Source organism: Bactrocera neohumeralis, chromosome 5 (assembly GCF_024586455.1).
Source record: "Bactrocera neohumeralis isolate Rockhampton chromosome 5, APGP_CSIRO_Bneo_wtdbg2-racon-allhic-juicebox.fasta_v2, whole genome shotgun sequence".
NCBI lineage: Eukaryota > Metazoa > Arthropoda > Insecta > Diptera > Tephritidae > Bactrocera > Bactrocera neohumeralis.
In genome coordinates, this window is record NC_065922.1 from 63,035,509 (window position 1) to 63,060,484 (window position 24,976).

The following is a 24,976-nucleotide window of genomic DNA, read 5'->3' on the forward strand; positions in this document are numbered from 1 at the left end:
CGGAACTGCCGATATCGGACCACTATAACATATAGCTGCTATACAAACTGAGCGATCGGAATCAAGTTTTTGTATGGAAAACTTTCACATTTGACAATGTATCTTCACGAAATTTGGTATAGATTATTTTCTAAGACAACAATGTAATCTCCGAAGAAATTGTTCAGATCGGCTCACTATAGCATATAGCTACCATACAAGCTGAACGATCGGAATCTAGTGCTGGTATGGAAAACTTTTGCATTTGACGTGGTATCTTCACGAAATTTGACATGGATTACTGCTTAAGGTAATATTATAATCTCCGAAAAAAAATTTCAGATCGGATTACTATAGCATATAGCTTCCATATAAACTGAACACATAGTTACTAAAAGAATTGCACCTGTGAAGGGTATATTAGCTTCGGTGCAGCCGAAGTTAATGTTTTTTCTTGTTTTTTTCTTTTTTTTTAATTTTAAAACAATTGATACAGTAGTTAGTAAAGTAGTAAAGCTATTTATCAGACTGTCATACTCTCTTCCATAAAAATTACATTATTTTTTCGGGTGTATGTATATATGTATTTATTATGTTGTTTATTATATAAATGTTTTAAAGTAATATAATCGCTTTCCAAAAAAAATTAAAGACAAATATAAACCATCCTCTGACTGCCTTATTTACCACCACCACCTCCGCCACCACCGCCGCCACCTCCTCCTCCACCACCGCCACCGCCGCCAGGATATAGCTCAGAAATGGGTCGGAGCTCAGGATTAGGAATAGCTGAAAATAAATATGTGCGTAAATTGGTGCATACTGAAAACCAAATCTATATTCTTTTTCATAATCGAAGCTATACTTACCAAATGCCATAGCCAGCATGGCTAGCACGAAAGCGAAGAGCGTATAGAACTTCATGTTGCAAGCTTAATGTCTGCAATGATCGACGTTCGTTATAGCTGTCATATTTATACGTAAATCAGACGCAATACATAGCTTATTTGTTATCAATCCGAGAACAAAGGGTTCGGTGTAGACGTATTCATGTCAACGTACAAAGAATTCCCCATGTGGACGAGTGCCATAAAATTGCATTAGGTAATGCATATTTGCAAATATGTACATACATGCAGCGTTTATTTTATAGTTGTTTATATATTAATTACATTACATTACATTAGGAGAACATACTGCAATAAATATCACTTTGTTTTTGTACTGCCTAGTTAAGCTTTCCACAAACAGTTAATGTTGCACTATTTTTATTGCCTAACTTGTCATAATTATTCTAGAACTCAAACCCGTAACTCAATATACATACATTGACTTCTACTTTGAATTCAATTAAGGCCTAATCAAAATTTAAATGCAAAGATTCATCAAAGCTTTAAGAGACCGATATCGCAAATTTCATATCACACATACTTATACAAAATCGTGACTGCCAATTTACAATTTTAAAACCGTTAAATATATAGGTGTTTCTTTGGAAAAGGGACTTTCTATTCTAGGGTAAAAATTCCCCATAAACAACACAATAAAAAACTCAAGCTTAAAAGCGTACACGGTTAAAATAAGTGAATTCAAATATCTTATTTTTACTCAAAAGATAAAATGAAAATCGTGTAAGGCACAGTGGCACCGCTCCATACATTTCATGGAAAAAAATAGAAGGAGTGGTCGTACAACAATGAAACTTTGCAGAAACACTTCTCTGGACTAAATTAAGAAATTTTGAAAAATCTTGGAAAACCGCCCACTGCCACACCCACCTCCCATATAACTGCAATTGCCAAAATTTTTATTTTTGGACCTAGGGACTTGAAATTCGGGACACTTCTTAATTGAGTTCTCCTGATGAAAAAAAATTAAACTTAAACGTAAAGTGTCGTTATTTATACCTTTACCTTGATAAAAATCCAATATAATATGCAATGTTTTAATTGAATATGTAACAGGCGAAAAATTGTGTTAGTTTTTATTTGTAATATTATGCAAGCACCATATCTTTAACAATGGGATCTAGTCCTAAGGAAATTTTGTTCGAATGACGCCTTAAGCTACTTATGTAAGGATCCGAAGTTATAAGAAGTCTGTTGAAGACATCAGTATTTGTGGAAATTAAAATCGATGTTACTAAAAGGGACGGTAATTGGCGGTTTTTTTTTTTTTTTTTTTAATTGAAAGTACAGACTCGGAACTTTCATTTTTTTATAGTAAGAGGGCTAAGCAAGGCAAACCACATAAAGTTTTTTTCCATCAAAAAATGAAAAGTTGATATTTTTTAGTATAATTTTTGAAAAATTATAAAAATTAGCTTACTTTGCCAATTTCAATAAATTTTTTTTTTATAAACAAGTAGGTGCTATATTTTCACTAAAAAATAAAAGAAAAGCCATAGCTATAAACTTACATACAAAAAAAATTCTTTATTTGGACAATAATTTTAATCTGATTTTATTGAATAACTTTCCGTCGACTTCTGTTAGTTTTTTTAACTATAAAATTTCACTTTTTATAAAAAACCTTGTTGAATTTTTCTTATCCAAATATTTCTTTACAAAACAAAATCATTAAAGTTTCGAAATTGGAAAGTGGAAAAATCCTATTTTTTCCGCCACTGTGCGACGTTCGAAAAATGTTATCCACAAACAACATGAGTAAGATTTGATAGCTGAGATGTTGCCAGACTACGTTTGAAGAAATTTTTCTTTGAGTTAAGTATTATTTTGCAACTCGGACGGAGTAGTTTTAGCATCTTTGCCAAGGGAAGCCAATATTGGACCACAAATGTATGAAAATCACTGTTTGAATGCAAAGCCATGTGCATACTAGCAGCTAAACCCATGCTAAAGCGCTTTTAGATCCAAGGCTATAAGTTTTTAATAAATTTGTGGTTTCAGGAAACCACAGGAAAAAATATTCAATAGATATGACATTGATTGTATGACCACCCACAATTTTTCTCCAATACACTTAAAAAAAAATTTAAAATAAAGCTTTAAACAGCTGCTTAATGTTTCTTCAGAATGTATGTAGAAAGACTGTTAGAAACAGAGATTATGACACTTTGGTCCGTTACTTGTTTAGGACGCGTTGGACAGAAAAATACATTCGTTTTTGACGTTTTTAAGCTTAAGTAATCGGCAGTTTAACTAACACTAACTATGAAAATTTGACAGAACGCTTCATTTGTGACGTGGGGTATCGCCGTTTTGAACTATATTATCCTTAAGGATTGAGGAAATATACCTACAGATGCTTCAAAAATAATTTCCGACAGTTTACCCTCGAAGCAAATATAGCCAAAGATGTACTTTTTGAAAAATAAAATTATATTTACTATTTAATGTCAAATCAAGAATTTATATCCTTATTATGAATTCATACAATGGTGACTTTAAAACCCAAAGCCCAGACATATATTATAAATTTTAAAACAATAATTACTGTACTTGATCAGCCTAGGGAAAAAAAACTTTTCCAATAATAAAAAGCTGAAGCTTACAGTTAATGAGTCTTTTGAATAGCTTGACATTTATTACGCAAGTATTGCAATAGCTTGGTATAATATGCATTGTTCTTAAGGGAATTAAATGTTATTTTCAACCAATTTTCAATAAATGTTATTCAAACCAAACCGTACCTTGCAATTATTATGAAGCCAGATCTGTTCGTATTAAGAAATTAAACAATGTAAGCCATTTTCTCAATGCGCGATATTATCCATCATTCCATTATATTACTACAATTTTACAGAGAGATTTCAAAATTTGTTTCACAACAGAGTCTGCCAAAAGTATGTACTTTCTTAAGTATTTAAACAACTGCATTATTTCCTTTTAGCATTTTCTATAAAACAACACATTTCTTTGGAGCTTTTGTGTGAAATATTTTTCACCGATATAATTCAGTTTTGCAGTTGTAGTCTTTCATATAAAAACGGATAATGAATTCGTTAAGCACTCACTGATCATTTACGGCTGAACAACATGAAGCTCCGCGTTATCTCTATATTGGTTCTCACCATACTCGGATTGGCTTTGGGTAAGTGTGTTCTTCGCTAGTTTTTTTTCAAAAGCAAACAGAAACCATTTAATTACTTTTTTCTTTTCGACTTTTAGGTGGCGGCAGGGGAGGTAACGGTGGTCGGGGAAGCGGTACGGGTGGTGGAGGTGGCGGAGGTGGTGGAGGTGGTGGCTATAAGGGTGGTGATGGTGGCGATGGCCATTGAATTACTAAACTAAAGTTTGAGTGATCAATCACTACTTAAAAGTAAAGTAGTTATTTTTATTGCTTGTAAATATAATTTTAAATACACTCCTAAGATACTAAAATGACTGTTAAAATGTATGGTTTGAAATAACAACAAAAATACATATCAATATTTTTCTACAAAACTGATAATAAAGCCTTTTAATTTCTAGTGGTAAAGCTTCGGGCGAATTACACACATTGTTGTTGTGGTAGCAGCATAAAAAGGCAAATCTTTGCCAAATAGCAAAGACGCATAAAATAACAAAACTCGATGTATGGAATTCGTTGGATTTATCGAAGCTTTGTTACTAAATTTTCATGTTCTAATTCCTACCTAATGTACATATGTAACCGTATTAGATCCAATCGTAGTCAATTCAAGCGCTTATACTCGTAACACCCGATCATCTCACCATTTTCTTTTCTTTCTACAGACATAATCGGTAAAACTTCCGTGTACAAAATTTTCTACATGTTATTGATTTAATTTAGGCACAAAATTATAAATTGTGTAAAAATATATAATCGTGCTTTATTCTATATTTTTACATTATAGCCTTCGGGTCACTTCTTCTTCTTCTTTAGTGGCGTAGACACCGCTTACGCGATTATAGCCGAATTAACAACAGCGCGCCAGGAGATTCCAAGCGAAGTCAGGTGCTTGTCCACTTGGTCCTTCCAACGGAGTGGAGGTCTTCCTCTGCTTCCCCCGGCGGGTACTGCGTCAAATTCTTTCAGAGCTGGAGTGTTTTCGTCCATTCGGAAAACATGACCTAGCCAGCGTAGCCGCTGTCTTTTAATTTGCTGAACTATGCCAATGTCGTAATATATAATATATGTATATCTCATATATCTCATCTTTCCATCGAATGCGGTATTCGCAGTAGCTAATGCGCAAAGGACCATAATTCCCCAGAACCTTCCTCTCGAAAACTCGTAACGTCGACTCATCAGATATTGGTTTTTGTTGATCTATAGAGGACTTTTCTTTTCAATTGCTTACTCAGTCCGAAGTAGCACCTGTTGGCAAGAGTTTCTCTGTATTTTTCGATATTGTTGTTTGTGCTGATGCTGGTTCCAAGATAGACAAATTATTCATGACTTCGAAGTTATGAAAGTCAACAGTGACGTCGGAGCCTATTCGCGAGTGCAACGACTGTTTGTTTGATGACAGAAGATATTTTGTCTTGCCCCTGTTCACCACCAGACCTATTTGCTTCGCTTCCTTATCCATTCTGGAGAAAGCAAAACTAACGGCGCGGGTGTTGAGGCCGTTGGTACCGTCTCTGTTAAGTTCTGTATCTCGATTTATTTTCTCCAAGAGCAGATTAAAGAAGTCGCACGAAAGAGAGTCACCTTGTCTGAAACCTCGTTTGGTATCGAACGGCTCGGAGAGGTCCTTCCCGATTCTGACGGAACTTTTGGCGTTGCTCAACGTCAGTTTACACAGCCGTATTAGTTTTGCGGGGATACCAAATTCAGACATCGCGGCATAAAGCCAGCTCCTTTTCGTGCTGTCGAAAACCGCTTTGAAATCGACGAAGAGGTGGTGTGTGTCGATTCTCCTTTTCACGGGTCTTTTCCAAGATTTGGCATGGTGAATATCTGGTCGGTTGTTGATTTTCCATATACTGAAGCCAACTGATAAGGTCCAATCAGTTTTTAAACGGTGGGCTTTAATCTTTAACACAGTACGCTCGATAGAACCTTATATACGATGTTGAGGAAGTTTATCCTACGGTAGTTGGCGCAGATTGTGTGGTCCCCCTTTTTGTGGATTGGGCAAAGCACACTTCAATTCCAATCTTTGGGCATGCTTTGGTTCACTTACTTACCAAAAATTTTATGAAAGAAATTTTGATAGTAGAAATGCTCGTGCAGTAAAGAATTGACTTACAGTACGGTTAATTATAATCGGAAAATTAGATATATAGCTACATTTTATGAGTACAAATCTATATAAAAAAGATATGTGAAAATCATGAATATTGGGAAAATGTTCTTATACATTGTTATAAGTATTTTTGTTAAAAACGAGATACGAGAAGCTATAATATTTTAACATATATATATACGCCAGATGACGAGAAAAGTTGAAACCGAGACTGTCTGTCTGTGGGTAAAAATTGTTGAAAAAGTAGGCGTGGCCCAGCCCTCTAACACGTTAAATGTATATATCTCCTAAACCATTTAAGCTACAAAAAACCAAATTTGCTGAGTACAAATCTTATAACTTCTACCGACAGTGTGAGAATGGATGAAATTGGAGGATAAATTTAGTACGTGTTTTTCTTACATCCTTACATGTCACATTGTGAAAAAGGACGCCCACTTCCCATATAGCACAATTTTCAATTCCACTTGATTAGTTCAGTTTCCAGTACACAAATCAAAAAGCAATTAATATAACGGGATAAAACTTTATACATTTGTTATCGCAATGGAAATAAGAGAGCGTGTTCTACTCATAACAGTATATCTTTGTGTTTAAAATAGATAAAATTGAGCGAAAGCTAGCCCTTTTATAACTCATCAGGATTTTCAAACATTCGGCTGACTCTGTATTGGTTTTACACTTTAATGTATTTCTCTGGCTTGGATTCTTGCAAGTTCCAAGAGTATAAAATGTTCGGTTGCACCGAACTTATATCTTCCTTACAGGTTAATTAATATGTTAGTTTAATAGAGTCAAGTCAAATGACCTAGATTACGATGGCTGAGTGTGTCTGAAGATATTGAAGTTACAACATAAGTACTAAGTGAATATTTTGATTTTTAAATCTAAGCGAACCAATAATGCACACTAATAGGTACATTGTTGATTTAAAGTTAAAAAAAAAGTTGATAGGAAGTCTTATCCAAATTTCCAAATCTATTAGAGTAAATTTTAAAATACAAATCAGGTCAGTTCATTTTTGGTTACCACGCCGTTTCTCTCATACTTCACTAAACTTAATGATTCCTTTAGAAGAGGTTTCCCTGGTTTCCGTTTCAACAAGTACTTTTCAAAATATCGTTTACGAATTGAGAATTGTTTCGGTATCGTTATCGAATATATTGACTGCTTGATAGATAGATTAAAAAACCTTTTGTATAATAAAAACGTCGAGCGAGATTTGAAGCTCATAGGTGAACTTGATCACTTGCAGGGCCATTGGGGGCAGAAGCAAAAGTCAAAAGACAACAAGTTACCGACTACTGCATTGGAAACGTTCAAGAACTGCGATGTAGACCTATTCTGCACACTTCCTGTCACACTTCCTGTGAATAATGCGAGCTCCGATGCTCTTTTTGACACTTCGCCGCATGAAAACGTGGCTGAGGACGAACATGCTTCAAGATAGATTGATCGGCCGGGCATTGCTGCACACGCATAATGACATTGAAGTCACTGCAGAAGAAGTTCTCGAAAGATTCTCAAAACTTTAACCACATCGTTTTGTTTTGTGAAATTTTTTTTTTTCAATATACGAACTGATTACAGTATTATAGATTGCAATAAAGTATGTCACTCGCACTTCTACGATTTATAATGTATTTTTTCAATTTAGTAGGATTTGATATTGGAACGCGGATTTGAAATTTTTCCACCATGATACTGAATCGTATAAAGACTACTATATTTAATATAATAATCTTTATGCGTCCAGTAAATGTTTTCTCGAAGGTTTTCGCCCAATTGTATATATTTTAGGTACCTATAAAGATATTCTGTTATGAGCAAAACATGTTCGGTAATTTTCCTCGAGATAATTCAAATTTTGGCCGATATACCCAGCATAAAGTCACCTGGAAGTTCGCAAATCTTTATATTAGGTATGTATGTATATGGGGACTCAGGGAAGTATTGACCCTATTCAATAATTTTTAGTACACAGAAATAAGACAGGCAGGAAAGGTTTCTGTCTGAATTTCAATTGTATATCTCACACTTTGACCGATATTTTCGGTAAAAAGTCAATTAAAGATACTAGGTTCCACATATTTGGTACCTAGGGGCTTGAGCAGTTATGTTTCATTATTATTAATTATTAGTCCAAAGTTTTAGCGCGTTATATCAATTACTTCTCGATTTGTGTACTGGAAAGTCAAAGAATCAAATGGAATTTAAATTGTGTTATATGGGAAGTAGGCGCAGTTGTGGTCTGATTGCGCCCATTTATACACTGTCATACAGGAATATAAGGAAATTGCCACGTACTAAATTTTGTCGAAATCGGTGGATCGGGTACCGAGATATCGGATTTCACCGAAAGGTGGGTGGTGCCATGCCCATCGTCCACTGGCTCCTATAAAGCTCTTTAATACCATCTCGGGGATAAGATTACTATACCTGACTCTGGAGTATTTGGTTTTTGATTTATTGCGCTTTTAGTTGTTTTTGACATTACCGTTATATGGGGAGTGAGCGGAATTATCTTCCGATTTTATCCATTTTTACATTGCCGGTAGCAATTCTTATAATATTTCGTTGTTGCAGCTTTAGTAGTTTAGAAGAAATGTATAATAAACTTATTAGATCGCGGGGCCACGCCCAGTTTTTAAAAAATTGTTTGTATTTATGTGTACATATGTTTTCGGCTAATCGCGATTTGTGGGCGTGACAATATTCCGATTACGCCCATCTACGAACTCGTAATTTTTTTTTGTGTTAAGGAATATCTCAATTTTTGCTCAAGTTACAGCTTTCACGGGCGGACGGACAGACAGTCAACCGGATTTGAACTTTTCTCGTCATCCTGATCATTTACATATGTATGTTTATACATATGTATAACTCTATATCTATCTTGATTAGTTTTAGATGATACTTACCACAGTTAGATGAACAAAACTATAATACTCTGTAGGAACAGGTTGCAAGAGTATAACAAATCAACTCAAAAGCAAACTGAAATCAGCTGCTCAGTTGTAACGAACCAAATACATAGCGTTCAAGAGTTAAATTGCGTAAACTTACTTTTTTATGCAATCCAAAAACAAATTTGTTAAACTAGTAAAAAGTTTATGATTTTATGATTTTACGAGGAGTTATGACAACTTGTGAGTCCCCTAATAATAGCTACATGTATACTTTTGTAAACAGTGATATCAATCAGTTAATGCAATTTCGGCTTCAACAACTTTATATGAGGAACTTACAGCAAGAGATAATGATTAAAGCCAATAAGTGCTTATGGTGCAAGAGTTCACGCACCTCATAATGGGGGAATGTCGATCGTATGTTTGTAACATTTATAATATAATACTATACTAAACACCTCACACGCATACATATGCAGCACATAACGCTGTCCCAGAGTTTATACATACTTACATACTTTATGCACTGAATTGATATCGTCTTAACGTACATATGTTTGTGTGGCCAGCAGAATAAAGTTGCTTCTACCCACTAATTGCATTATTTGTGTTATGTACACATTATCAATTCAGGGTTTTCCGAAATTAATTTTGTCTCACTTGTCACACATGACTTTCCGTGGGGCTTACCCATTTTTTGTCAAATATGCCTGCTTCATAATTTATTTTAATTGCGTTAATTTGAGCTTTTTGATCTGTGGTCTACGCCTGATAAGCTTGATGCTTGTTTTAACTGATTGGAGGTTTGTATTTTCTCTCCATCTCTAAGGTTCGTACAAAAAAAAAACAAAGAATAAATTAAAAAGACCAAAGTTAAACTAGTTTTTTTGTTATAATAATTATTTTTCGAATTGACTTTTCGTTTTCGAAGTGATAGTATTCCTGTGGCAGGTATGTGTTGTTGAGTTGGGCCTATGGGTGTGTCGTCTGTTTATCGTTATACCGATATGAAAGCAATGCAACTAAAATGGTTTGAGGTTCGGGATAGATAATTAATGCTACTAACATTAAGGGGGTATTCTAGTCTAGAAATGCTATTTAACTGCATTTTTTAAAGTCCAATAAAAAACAAACTAAAAACCTTTTTACATTTAATTTTTTATCAGATATTTATTGATATTTTAAGAATACAAAAAAAAAAAAAAAAATTTGTGATAATTTGATTAACGACACGATTCCAACACTTTGGGTGATCTGAAAAAAAAAAAAAAAAAAATTTTAATCAGTACAAATGCCGCTATCGTCAAATCGCTTTCGTAAATAAAAAAAAAATTTCAGTAAATGGCGACTGTTTGAATTTTTTGCCCGTTTTTTGGCAAAGATCAAAATTTTTTAAAAATAGTAAAAGTCAAAATTTTTATCAGATATTTATTGATATTTTAAGAATACAAAAAAAAAATAAAAAAAAAGTTTTTGTGATTGCGTGCGCCCTTCTTGACACGATTCCAACACTTTGGGTGATCTGAAAAAAACAAAAAAAAAAAATTTTATCAGTACAAATACCGCTTTCGTCAAATCGCTATCGTAAATAAAAAAAAAAATTTCAGTAAATGGCGACTGTTTGAATTTTTTGCCCGTTTTTTGGCAAAGATCAAAATTTTTTAAAAATAGTAAAAATCAAAATTTTTTAATAATCCTAGTTCCAACCATAGAGAGATATATAAAGAAGGTCCACACCAAATTTCAAGTTAATCGGTTCATTAGAACTTGAGAAATCATGTCAGAAGTGTTGAAAAGAAGAAAACGCGATTAAAGATTTGAGTCTAACTGCAGGCAGTCTATACTTACATTACTAAAATAGCTATAAGTCGATAAATAATAGGAATTTTAAAAATTTCTTTCTGAAATATATTCGTAAGGGTCCAGTCTTTAAGAATATGCAAAAAAAATCGATTTTTTCAAAATTCCAGAGTAGAATACCCCCTTAAGGGCTGTGACACAGTACTTTTATGAATAGAGATCACAGATTAATAAAGAATACTTTTTAAAACTAGTACTTTTTGAATACATACATACATAAGTACTACATTGAATAATATTTCAATACCTAGCAAAGAAAACCTATTTGCACTCTATTTTTTAGAACAATTAACCGTAAACCACGTTTTTGTAAGAATTTCTCGAAAATCAACCATTCAGATATAAACTTTTCGACCTTCAAAAGAAATATTATAAACTGTTGTTTTATACACAGGTCTTTTAACTGGAGTTAATACAAAATTTTGTTCAATAATTAGAATTGTTAACTTATTACGAGGGCTGCTATATATATTCTGGCCTAGGTCAACACTAAGTGTTGCCAGGTGCAATCTGACATTTCCATTGGAAATTTGACATTTTTTAGCATAACATCACTCAGAACGTTTTGTCATTTAATCGTGAATTGTTTTATTTACAGGGAATTAAAAAATTCATCTCGGCCAAAAAATGGAATTAACTCGTGAACATTTTCGTGCGATCATTTTTCACAACTTTCGACGTGGATTATCACGACAAGAGTGCATCGATGAACTAAAATCTTTGTATGGCTATGAAGCACTGTGAAAAACTGGTACAACGAATTCAATCGTGGCCGACGCTCGCTCAAAGACGAATTCCGTGAAGGTCGTCCAAAAACAGCCGTTGTGCCAGAAAACATCGATGCCGTACGTGAACTGATAATACAAGACCGTCATGTAACATACCTTCAGATAGAGGCATGCCTATGCATTTCTCCCACCAGCATACATTCGATATTGCATGAACACCTGGCCGTAAAAAAGGTTTGTTCTCGTTGGATCCCGCACAATTTGACAATCGCTCAAAAAAAGGCTCGTGTGGATTGGTGTAAAGAAATGCTGAAAAAATACGATCGCGGTGCTTCAAAAGACGTTTATAAGATCGTCACAGGTGACGAATCATGGATCTATGCGTATGAGCCCGAAACAAAACAGCAATCGACAAACAAAAAAAAAAAAAAATAAATAAAAAAAAAAAAAAAAAAAAACATTTTCGTTGATAAATATGCCTATTTACATTATTAGGCCAGAAATATATATAGCAAAATCCAAAAAGCGTTGCAAAAAAAAAATCGTCAAGGTACGCAGAACGCTACCATGACGGAAACGAATATTTTAATTAACTAGAAGGATGCCACCTGTTTAATAGTTGTAAGTAAAAACAATTCACAAAACTAAATATATTACTACTGAGCCATTACAATGTGGGTAAAAAATATCTTACAAGTTTTATTATAAAAAATATTTTTGAGAATAGTTGCCATTAGTTTAAAATATTTTATTCATAAATATGTAACAGAAAACTTACCATAAATATTACCAAGCTAAACAGGTTTAAGAAACATTTATAATATGCCGGAGATATATTTAAGAGGAGTTGCCACTAGTTTAAAATTTGTAAATCAAGCAAACCCATAAAACAAATTAAATATTACAATATTGGCAACAGAAAGAAAATTCGAAAATAGTTGATGTACTTCGAAATAATTTTACTATGCTCAACAGTTTATTTATTGCAGGGCTAAAGTACTCAAAATGATGAATTAAAAAGTATTTAAAATAGCGAGTTTTTAAACTTTGAATATTATGTATGGATTTTGATATAATGTTCTTTACATAGGTTATTGTTAATTGTCAATATTTTAGAAAGGACGATATATCCAAATATTTAATGAATAACTCACTTATTTAATAATAGCACTTTGGCTTATTTATTTGCTTTAAGAAAGATATCACAATCTGTGTAAATCTATTTTCCACCACCTCCTCCTCCACCACCGCTTTGCCAACCTCCACCGCCACCGCCGCCGCCTCCGCCACCTCCACCAACCCAAGGGCCACAGCAGCCACCTCTATGAGCTTTCGGACTTGGATGAGCTATGGAAAAATATTATTTCACTATTACATAAATTATATATATGTATGTACATATACTCACCAATAGCTATTGCTAATATAATCAGCGCAATAGCTAGAAATACTTGGATCTTCATATTGTTAATTATAATGTCGAACCCATTAAATCGTCCTCGTATTTATACCAAAATTTTGTAGTTTCGAAAATTCAACTTTCGTACACTTGAAAAAATTGGTGAATGGAAATAAAATTATGATTATTCCTATTTAACTTGTTTTCCTTATCATGAGTGTCTTATAATGGAAAATATAAAGATATGCTATTATTCTCTTTATTTCTATAGTTAAGATGATCCGATGAGATTCTTATGCAAAATTCGGTATCCATGGAAAACATCCAATTTTTTATTAGTCAAAATGTTAATTTTTAGTTTTAGATGAAATTTCGCTTAGTGTATTCAAACAAGAATATTAAGTTACATTCTATTCAAGTTATGCTGGATTAACGCAGTATTTATGGGAATGCAGTCAACAGTATACGTTTAATAGTTATAGCATACATATGGATGTAGGTAGATACATATATAGAACCCCAGATCAATTGCACGTTCAAAATCTAAGCTAAGATCTTAGCAAAAATTCCCGATATTATAGACTTCGTTATAACAAGATAGATTTCTTTACAAAGTGTTGAAATGGAGGACAGCTTTGAGTTTAGCTTAGATCTTTATGATAATGTATCTATGTATGTACTAAGGTCTGTCGCAAAAGAAACAGAACTTTTTAAATATAACTGTTTCTGGTGGCGCCACCTATTGGTGGGTATATTAAATAAAAAGTTTGATCTCTTGTTGACATTTCGTAAAAATTTTAAGACAATTGGAGAACTACAATCGATGTTATCGATCAAAAAGTGACAGCAGCTTTTGGTCATCGGTCGTAAAATGCATTTTGAACAAAGAGCAAATATTAAATTTTGTTTTAAACTTGGGAAAACGTTTACTGAAACATTTCAAATGATGAAAAAAGTTTATGGTGATCAGTGCCTATCCCGTAGTAATGTGCATGAGTGGTTTAAGCGATTCCAAGAAGGTCGTAAGGACCTCTGTGACGATCAGAAGTCGGCCGTCTTCAGAAGTCAAAAATAAAGACAATGCTGATTTGTTTTTACGATTCCGAGGGTATTGTACACCGAGAGTTCGTCCCACCTGGCCAAACGATGAATGCTGTGTTTTACCTTGGTGTTCTGAAGCGTCTTTTGTCACGCATTCGTCGTGCTCGACCACAATACCGTGAGGCAGGGTCCTGGCGCCTGTTGCACGATAATACGCCGTGTCATCGGTCGACGCTTGTCACTGATTTTTTGACAAAAAACTCCATATTAACCATTAATCACTCACCCTACTCACCTGATCTGGCACCCTGTGATTTTTACCTATTTGGAAAAGTTCATTTGCCCATGAAAGGACACTGGTTTCAGGACATTTCAGCTATCAAAAGGCGACGGCCAATATTCTCAAGAGCATTCCGAAAAATTACCTCAAACACTCATTTAAAATGCTAATTGACCGGGCTAAACGCTGTATCGAAGCACAAGGAAACTACTTTGAATAAAAAAATATAACTTTTGAAAAATATTAATTTTTTGTTGTTTTTTAACAGTCCTGTTTCTTTTGCGACAAACCTGGTACATTTGTCTTTCTGAAGTACATAAAGTGCATTTGGCGATGTTTACGATGAGTGAAATTATTTAACAAATAAGATCCATTGAATTGTGTGTGCGCAATCAAATTTTTGGTGCCGAAACGTTCAGAATGTTGGAAAATGCCCACGGTGATAATTCGTTGTCGCGAGCAAGTGTTTTTGATTGCTACAAATTATTCTAAGAAGGTCGAGAACGCGTTTACGACGAACCACGTCCAGGACAGCCATCAAAATCAACTGATAATCAGCAAGTCAATAAAATAAAAGAATTGGTGTTTGGAAATCGACGATCAACAGTCAGAGATCTTACTGGGATCGTTCGAATATCGGAAGGTTCAGTGAAACCCATTTTGAAAGATCATTCGGGTCTACGGAAAGTTGAAGGACGATTGTTTCCAAAATCTCTCATATTTTTCGAAAAACAGTGGCGATAAGTCTTAGATCTATGCTTACAACCCGGATCCCATGATCGTGGCAAAAGTGAGCCGAAGTCGAAAACAACATCTCCATGCAGGTCAAAAATCCTGGTTATGTTGACAGTTTTATTCGATTATCGAGGTGTGGCGTACTCCGAATACCTTCCGACCGGCCAAACTGTCAACAAGGAATACTATTTGAGTGTGAGGGCTATACCGGAAATTGACTTTGACAACTGTTTCGCGTATTGGAACAAGGGCCAAGGGGGATTACTTTGAGGGGGACGACATAGATTTTGAAGAATAAATTAAGAATTTTAAAATTATGAACAAAATCTTATTATTTTTTACCCATATACATTTGTACATATGTATGTTACCTTATTCCGTGATGTAGGCCAGATAAGCAAATAATCTCGAATTCATTCACATCACGGATTTAAGTATATGTACTCGTATGTTTACATTATTTATTTTGTGTTATCTATACGTTCATGCATATTTACATTTATATATACGTATACAAATGTACATATATATTAACAAGTGTTCACATAGAAATTTCATTCACGGTAAAGCACTGTAAAGCTATCGTGGTGAATCAACAAACTATAAAAGGCATGGCTTCTGGCTCAGCTTGCTATTCAATACTCTGATTCTCACTCGAATGTCATAATAAAGAAGCTCCCGTTGAGTAAGCAAAATGCAATCGATATTTCACTTCGTAATGCTTTTATTGGCAATGATTGCTCTGTTGAGCGGTAAGAATATTTTCTATCCTATTATTAGTTGTGAAATTATGAAATTTTATTTCATATAGGTTTTGCGTTAGCCCAAGGAGGTGGCAACCCAGGAGCTCCCGGCGCACCACCCGGTGGACCAGGCGCACCAGGCAATCCTGGAGGTCGAAGATTTCAATGAAAATGTATATCTACCTATTTTAAGTTAAAGTACATACATATAATATATAAACATAAAATAATCTATATACAAACTATATATAAATTATTATTAAATTATATCCCATATGCAAGTGTATTTATTTGGGTTGGAGATATCCGTTGTAAATCGATATGCACAGTCATAGTCGAAGTTTACAGAGCGCAACTGTAGCGAAGATAATGGGATCAAAGATCAAATTTAACTCGGACGGATCCGAATAAACTGAAGTTTCATTTCCTTATGTCAATTACTTTGCGTTTGACAGTTGTTTGTTTACCTCGCGAAAGCTTTGTCTAACGATTATTACCAAGAGGAAAATAATATAGCAATGAGTTTGCAAAATTTTTGAGTTTCCAATGGAATGACATTTAAGGAATTAGTTAAATGTTATTTTGCGGGGTTTACATTATCACAAACACACGTGTTTGAAAATTCAAAGAAGGTCGTAAAGTTATGAGTAACTTGCCCTATTCGAGCCGATGGCAATAATGACGATAACATCGAAAAAGTTAAAGAAACGATTGTTCAATTCACAACCTGTCGTAAAGTATCGTAAAATCGTAAAATTATAAATCTTTACACTTGTTTTTTTTATAATTTTACGATTTTACGACGCTTTACGGCAGGTTGTGAATTGCTCCGATGATTGAAAATCATCGAGTTGGATTCGAAAGATATACCTAGAAGGGGATGTCAACATCTCTGGAACGACTCGACCATATTAGTTAATTAGTTATGTATCAAGGATGTCTCGTACCAAAGATATATATTCTCCGTCACGTTCTAGATTCCATTCTACAATTCAAATTTGGCCAAACACGAAACGAGAGTCATCGCTTAGACACCGTATTCATCAGATTTGTCTCCCTGTTACTTCTTTCTTTTTACGAAACCAGTGGCGTAGCTAGGAGGGGGCGAAGGGGGCCATCGCTCTGGGCGCAACTTCTTGGGGGCGGCAAAATGGTACTTAAAAACTCCAATTCGGGCAAAAATTCCTGCAAATTGTGTCAAAAGTGTACAAGATATAGGGCAAAAATAAGTTTTTTCTATGGCTTTTAATAAGATGTCTTGTAAATTTACTATCAATTTCCTCAAAAACCGTTTTGTGAGAATTTTGGAACTTCAGAATTTGCGTGGCTTCTAGTTCCTAAATTTTATAAACTTAATATCGAAGATATTTTGTAAAAATTCACTTTTGTTCGAACCACCTCATGAAACTTGGGGGGCGGCAGAATACATCCTTGGCCTCGGGCGCCCGAAGTTGTAGCTACGCCACTGTACGAAACTGAAAAATACACTTCGACCAAAAGGAAATCGCCAAACCAACTTTTGGCGTTATAAACAAACAGCTGTCAAACATACAGTAACTGACGTAGGAAAACTTCACACGAACATAAAAAAGATTGTACCAATGCAAACAAAAAATCTTCATTGATGTGTGGGCGCAGTTAAAATGGACTAGGTCCGGATCACACTTGATTCTGTTTCTATGCGTTTTGATATTATTCGGTGTACTAATCGAATAGTTTAAACAAAAAAGATAGAAGATTATTTGGAATTTTAAGTAAAAATAACGATAAGACAAAAATTACCAAACTGAAGAGGATTAGGAACGCTTGTAGCAGATATCGAATTAAATTGGCCTAAGAAAACTTACTCAAATCCAAAATAACAAACACTTTTGCCGCATTGTTGCCATTTTTCAAAACTTTTCTTAATTTAGAAATAAACTTTATATAAAAAAAGTAAGAAAGCGCTAAGTTCGCTAAGTTCAGGTGCAAGCAAACATTTTCTACTCTTTTAAAACAGGTTGACTACAAAAAGATGTTCGATGTTTGGATACCACATGAATTTATATAAAGTAATATATATATACTGAACTACATCTGCATTCTTTGTAAACATGATTTTTCAACCTATTTCTGGTGGCGCCATCTATATGTTGACTGGTGCGTTAGAATCTGCTATCAGAATCGTTATCTAAACAGTGAGAAGCCATGAGATTTCATTGATTGGGAAGAGAGACTCATTGAATTTTAAGTGTCAGTATGTTTGTGTTATCGGTGCCAAAATGACTTCGAGCCAACATTAAATTTCGTTTTAAAATTGGTAAAACTTTTGTTGAAATATTCTGGTAATAGTTATAAAACAAGTGTATGGGGATGATTGCCTATCTACTATATTTCAGGCAAACGTTTTAAAATAATGGTCGTGAGGACATAAATGACGATTAAATTTGGGCCAATCAATATCCGTGATAACCGGAATTTTTGATACACAGAACTAGTATTGTCAGGAAAAGATTCCTTCTGAATTTCAATTATATCTCTCACACATTGACCGATATTTTCGGTGAGAAATCAACTAAAGGTACTGGGGTCCATATATTCGGTACCTAGGGGCTTTAACATTTTTGTTTAGATTCGGACAATTTTTGGTCATAAGGTGGCATACTTTAATGGAGTTATTAGTGCAAAATATCCATTATCCCGTTATATTAGATTTAGGCTGACGCTGATTTGATGTTATGCTGGAAACGAAAGAACAATTATCTAAAATTATGTTATATAGGAATAGGACTTTGTTGTAATCGTCCGATTTCGTCCATTTTCATACTTTGATATAAAAACATAGAAAGAATGCTAGGTATTAATTTAGTCGAAATCGATCATTCGGATTCCGAGATCCATTCTGGAGAAAGCAGAACTAACAGCGCGCTTGTTAAGGCCAATGATGTCAATATCGCAGAATATGAAGCTGTACACTCCTATTGAAGATTGTACCTTCTCGGTTTAGTTCTGCTGCTCGAATTATTTCTCCAGAAGAAGGTTGAAGAAGCCACACGAAAAAATATCGTTTGGTATCGAACGGCTCGATGAGGTCCTTCCCGATTCTGAAGGAGCTTTTGTGTTGCTCAACGTCCCACAGCAGCATTAGTTTTGCGGGAATACCAAATTAAGATATCGCGGCATAAAGGCAGCTACTTTTCGTGCTGTCAAAGGCGACAAAGAGGTGGTGAGTGTCGATTCTCTTTTCACGGGTCCTTTCCAAGATTTGGCGCATGGTGAATATCTGGTCAGTTGTTGATTTGCCGGGTCTAACGCCACACTGATAAAGTCCAATCATTTTGTTGACGATGGGCTTTAATCTTTCACACAATACGCGATGTTGAGGAGACTTATCCCACGGTAGTTGGCGCAGATTGTGGGTTCTCCCTTTTTGTGGATTGGCCAGAGCACACTTACACTTAACTCCAATCGTCGGGTATGTTATTTTTCAGACGGGTAATTGATATTCGAACTTCTTCATGGTCGGGCAATAGAACGGCTCCATCGTCATTCAGCAGGCTGGAAAAGTGTTCCCTCCACATTTTAGTATGCTCTGGGCATCAGTTACTAGGTCACCTCGAGGGGTTCTACAAGGGTATGATCCGGTCTTGAAACCTTCTGTTAGTCGCCGCATTCTTTCGTAGAATTTTCGAGCATTACCCCTGTCGACCAGCTTGTCAAGCTCTTCATACTCACGCATTTCGTCCTCTCTATTTTTCTGTCTGCAAATGTGTCTCGTTTCCCTCTTCAACTCTCGATATCTATCCCATCCCGCAAGTGTTGTGGTCTATCGTAACGTTGTGAGGTAGGCAGTCTGCTTTCTTACCGCTACGACACGGCACTCCTCGTCGTACCAGCTGTTCTTTTTCATTTTCCAAAAACCAATGGCTTCGGTTGCAGCTGCACGTAAGGAGGTTGAAATGCCGTCCCACAGTTCCCTTATACCGAGTTGTTGACGAGTGCTCTCAGTCTCAGAGAGCACGAGTACAAGCCGAGTAGAAAATCGTTCTGCTGTCTGTTGTGATTGCAGCTTTTCGACGTCGAACCTTCCTTGTGGACGTGCGTTTTTTGCTGCAAAGAGGCGTGTGCGAATCTTGGCTGCAACAAGATAGTGGTCCGAGTCGATGTTAGGACCGCGGAGCGTACGCACGTCTAGAACACTGGAGACGTGTCTTCCGTCTATCATAACATGGCCAATCTGTTTAGTGGCTTTTCGATCCGGAGACAGCCAGGTAGCTTAATGTATTTTCTTGTGCTGGAATCTATTACTACAGATAACCAACCCATTTGGAGGTGTTTCCTCGTGGAGCCTGAATTTACCGGCTGTTGCGCCAAAGATACCTTCTTTGCCCACCCTGGCGTTATAGTCGCCAAACACGATTTTGACATCGTGGCGGGGGCAGCTCTCATAGGTGCACTCCAAACCCTCATAGAAGGCATCTTTGGTCACATCGTCCTTCTCTTCCGCAGGGGCGTGGGCGCAAATCAGCGATATATTGTAGAAAATCGCTTTGATGCGGAATGGCAGGACGCCGGAGTAAATATATTGAAGAGTCTCTCTCCCATCATGGAATCCTACACCAAACTTGCGCTCCTTTATATAGCCACTGTGGTAAATGCCACAAGGACCTACTCGCCTCTGGCCTTGTCCCATCCATCGCATTTCTTGGTTGGCGGTGATGACAGCCTTTATTTTCACAAGGACATCAACCAGCTGGGCAGTGGCACATTTCCAATTAGGATCGTGCCTTAGTCGTCATCAAAAAGGTTTCTTATCCGAAGCTGGTTTGGACTGTTCATGGGGGGCACCGTTTTTACGTGACGAGTCCCAAACCTAGCGCACAACCCTGAGTAGGGGATGTTTCGCCTTCTCAATTTAGATCGCCTTCAAAGAGATGTTCTTAAGCTACCCAGAGGATACTTGGTCAAAGACCGGAAGTCGTGAGCTGCTTGAGTCATATGTAAAAGAATCGTTTCTGGCCACTCCCAAGTGAATGGCGATCAGAGAACTTTGCTCACTTGCGTGAACTTCTACACATGTCTCCATCCTCCATCTGCAGAGTTAGTGTAAACTAAACAACGTAGCAATGACAGATAGATTCGGGGCATTGACACAATATTGACATATTGTGTTTTCTAAAAGGTAAATAATTGTTCTTCCAAATAAAGGAGTGAGGTTTATTAAAGGTTATAAAAATAAATCGATACCAAACAGGTTTTCATAAAATTAATTCCAACTTATTTATTTTAATGTACTAGTAATTGCCACAATTATTAAGTAAAATACTTGTATAACTGTGGAGTACAATGAAAAGTACTAAAAAGTAAGTACAAGTAAATGTTTTTATCAGGGACATAATATAAATTTTTTGTGATCGACACAAATAGTAATGGTTAAAACCGTGCTGAACTTATCAAAGTCATGAACCACCGTTAAGCGTTTTTCAAGCTACTAACCTAACATGTTACAATTTAGGAGAGCTTTAAGCTCTGATAACTGTTTAACGGGAAATTAATAGTCTCACACTATGATAGATTTCATCATAACGAGGAATATAGGTGAATGAAAGCCTACAAAGACGAAGCTCTGTAAAGTTTTCTACTAGGCTATAAACCTTTCGTTGAAGAAATTGCATTTGTTAATAATGCTTGAACTTCTGATTTCAGCCTAGCTTCGAACATACAGTACATACCATAAGTATGTGCAAATATTGACATACATATATACAGAAACTAAAGCAAATAATTTTTAAAGTTTTTGTACATTATTTTCTCTAATCGATTTGTTGAATAAAGGCGAGATAATTATCTTATCAAGGCATGGTTGCATTAAAAAAAAATGTATTATCATTAAATAAAGTCAGTGTTTTATTACACAATCATATAATTATAAATTCATTGACACAATAATGTTATATTTGTAAAATCATTTCAAATATTTCATAGTTCTATACGCTCAGGGCGACTACCATTTTAAATTACACTACAATGTATTGAGTCTTTTTATCTCTCCAAATAAATTATATATTAGTTTTCGCCCGTTCCGGTAACGTAGACCCGACTGATATAGTTAATTATACCAATTGTTTTTGTGATTAGCCGTTCCCAAAGATACTTCACAGAAAATAAATATAATAAGCAGTGACGATCTTGTTTAGAATATGACTAACGTAATACTTATATTTGAAATCTAGAAGCTAATCGGAAGTGGCATAAGATTCATAGAACGTACGGTTGTTGGGTATCCTCAAAACGTCAGACGACAAACAGAAAGGAAGCAGAATTCTAAGCGCCACTTACGTATGTAGGTGTATGTATGTATATATATACATATGTGCACAATTATGAACCGAATAGTATATTATAACAATTAACAACGCTTCAGCAGAAATTTTATATATTTTGTATATACATAGCGCAAACTTGAAGTTCTTACAGAACCTTCAACCACGAAAACTGACTACGCTTGCAAAACTTTTATTTACAAAAATGACAGTTGAGTGGACAGGTATAAAAGTAAAGTTTGGTTGGCGAGCACCACAGTTGATACACGTAATTCTTCAGGCGTTCTCTGACTAAAAAAGAGACAACAAAATGGTTAAGTCAAGTAGCGCACTACTAATTGCTGGCTTCATTTGTTTGATGAGTCTACAAAGTGTAAGCAAATTAAGTTTTTCTGCTTTTTATGCAAAGCGGTCTCTATAGAAAAAGTCAATCTCCTAACGAAGACCTGTGGCATTAAAGATGTACTATATATTTTGTTATTTCTTAGCTCACTGCACTCAGTGAAGACGCTGACAAGTTATCTGAAAAGCGCAAGCCACTGATGACGCGCGAGGATCCTTCAACTTTGGAAGATTACAAACGCACCAAACGCCAATTGCCGCAACCGCTGCAAGAGTTTCAAGATTTTGTAACAACTTCGAAGAACCAATGCGCAAAAGAAATGAATATTAATTCGAATGAATTGCAAAAATCGTTGCTTTACGAAGATCAACCGACTTCCATGGAGAAGTGTATGATGGAGTGTATTTTGAAGCGCATAGAAGTGGTGAGTTTACTTTTTATACCCTAAACAGGGTATATATACATTAGGTTTGCCTCGAAGTTGTAACACCCAGAAGAAAACGGAGTGTAAAGTGTATGCATAAAGCGAGATGAGTACATTTAGCCAGGTCCGTCTAATTGTCGGGGTTTCCGTGTGTACATTACACGTCCTTCTATCTCCATGAAGCTGCTCTGTTGTGGGAGAATCGCCGATATCGGACCTAGTGTATAGCTGCCATTCCAACTGACCGATCTTCAAGAAGTGTTTTCCCTAATTTGACTTGCAGGTTGTTTATAATGTATCAAACATTGTGGCTAGAAAGAACTAACAAAACTCTGTTGGGTACAAGCCATTAGTTAGTTATATTTTCAGATTAAGTTATACTTATAGTTAAAATAAGAAATGCAAATGTAAGTGGCATATATGGCTATGGTGCAGCCGAAGTTAGTTTTTTGTTTTGTTTTTAGAAAAATTGTTCGAAATTTAAATTAAAATTAAAATTTCACTTGCAGATGAGCAAAGACGACACGTTGTCGACGACGGCGATTGCATACATCGCTGACATCGTGAGTACATTTACAGTTTCATCTCCACACACAGCTGTAATAATTATATTTTTTTGTAGATTGGCGATAATAATGCCTTAATAACGTCAATTGCTGTGGCCTCAGCTGAGAATTGCAAAAAGTTCATCACTGCGGAAGATTCTTGTGAGCGCGCTTTTCAAATTAATAAATGCATCGCCGCTGAAATGAAAATGCGCAAAATTAAGCTCATCTATTAGAGAAAAGGCAATAATTAAATTATTACTTAAGCATAGTTATAAATTAATTTGACATTTCAATTAAATGTCAGCAAAGCAATTTTAAGCTAAATTTGTTTGAAAAAAGTACTGTATAAATAAATCTTTCGCAATAATCATTTTTATGCCTAAGGCATATTGATTTAAATACAATTTTAAACAAGCCTACAGGTTTGTCCGGTAAGTAATAGGTCTGTTTTTCTGCCGCCCCAATTGTACTTTGAGACCGTCGAACTGTATTCGATAGAGGGCGACGTATTTCTGTGAGTGGTGCAAGCCGAAAATGCAGCTTTCGTTAGAGCAGATTAAATTCTGTGTAAAACTCGGTAAATCTGCGACAGATTTCGTTTGATATGATCAAGTAGGCTTACCCAGATGTTACTTTAGCAAGAAGTGAGTGTTTCGGTGGCACCAGGCCTTTTTGGAGGGCCGGAAAAAGGTCGCTGATGAAGACCGTGCTGGGAGACCTGCGACTTCGACAAACACCGACAATGTGACTCGTGTACGCAAAGTTTTCAACTCAAACCGTCGACTAAGTATTCGTTTAATTGCCCAGATGTTAAATTCAGCAAAATCTGTGGTTCATGACGTTGTGGCGGAGCACTTGACATGCGCAAGGTGTGCGCGAAGATGGTCCCAAATTGTGACGAGTTGAAGTGTGCCAACAAAATTTTAACATGTGTGAAAGTGAGGTGACAGGTGGCAAGGGGCGCCGCTACTGCGATTATTTTGAGTATATAGTTATGGTACTTATGGTGGAAATGGTTCGATTACGATCGTCTACGAATTCATTCTTACTTTTTTGCCAAGAAACCTATGTACCAAGTTTATTTATGATATCTCATTTTTTACTCAAGTTACAGTTCACACGAAGGGACGGACGGACAGACAGACAGTCACTCCGAGTTTAACTGGTCTCTTCACACTGATCATTTGTATATATGTATATATAACTCTATATCTATCTCTCGTTAGGTGAACAAAACTATTATACACAATTGCAACATGTTGCAGGAGTATAGAAACTGAGGGACTAGTTCGACGTTTCTTCTTCAACGTTTTTTTCTGGGTGCCACAAATATGTATTTTTATAAATCACATACATATACAAACATATAAAGAGGTCATTAAAGTTTTGTTCACAAAAAAATTGTTTGTAAGAAAACGTTTAAAGAGTCAGATATAGGGTTATATATACCTATACTCAGGGTGAAATAAATATTTTGAAATCTCGGATGCACAAAATCATAGATTCCGTCCGTCCGTCTGTTTGCAAG

General features: G+C 35.5%; 1 protein-coding gene and 3 long non-coding RNA genes across 4 annotated transcripts; 2 read left to right on the forward strand and 2 right to left on the reverse strand.

Annotated features, from left to right (window-relative positions):
* Positions 1-559: 559 nt before the first annotated feature.
* LOC126759497 (uncharacterized) lies at positions 560-1,120 on the reverse strand. Its single transcript, XR_007667000.1, has 2 exons — positions 849-1,120; positions 560-768 (listed from the first exon to the last, which is right to left on the reverse strand). It is a non-coding gene; the product is annotated as an uncharacterized LOC126759497 (long non-coding RNA).
* Positions 1,121-12,532: 11,412 nt separating this feature from the next.
* Positions 12,533-13,179, reverse strand: LOC126759501 (uncharacterized). The gene is made up of 2 exons (XR_007667004.1): positions 13,042-13,179; positions 12,533-12,980 (listed from the first exon to the last, which is right to left on the reverse strand). It is a non-coding gene; the product is annotated as an uncharacterized LOC126759501 (long non-coding RNA).
* A 2,466-nt stretch (positions 13,180-15,645) lies between these two features.
* LOC126759498 (uncharacterized) lies at positions 15,646-16,105 on the forward strand. The gene is made up of 2 exons (XR_007667001.1): positions 15,646-15,840; positions 15,900-16,105. It is a non-coding gene; the product is annotated as an uncharacterized LOC126759498 (long non-coding RNA).
* A 6,282-nt stretch (positions 16,106-22,387) lies between these two features.
* On the forward strand, positions 22,388-23,818 carry LOC126759472 (general odorant-binding protein 19d). Its single transcript, XM_050474302.1, has 4 exons — positions 22,388-22,506; positions 22,622-22,900; positions 23,410-23,463; positions 23,523-23,818. Exons 1-4 carry the CDS (start codon positions 22,444-22,446, stop codon positions 23,679-23,681), a joined length of 555 nt encoding a protein of 184 aa, XP_050330259.1. The 5' UTR covers positions 22,388-22,443; the 3' UTR covers positions 23,682-23,818.
* Positions 23,819-24,976: the final 1,158 nt, after the last annotated feature.

Excerpts from the sequence above, each read along its gene's own strand:
- LOC126759472 (XM_050474302.1), top strand. The coding sequence starts at position 22,444 with ATGGTTAAGTCAAGTAGCGCACTACTAATTGCTGGCTTCATTTGTTTG. Across the intron at positions 22,507-22,621 it reads GTTTGATGAGTCTACAAAGT|CTCACTGCACTCAGTGAAGA; the intron begins GTAAGCAAATTA and ends GTTATTTCTTAG. Across the intron at positions 23,464-23,522 it reads TTGCATACATCGCTGACATC|ATTGGCGATAATAATGCCTT; the intron begins GTGAGTACATTT and ends ATTTTTTTGTAG.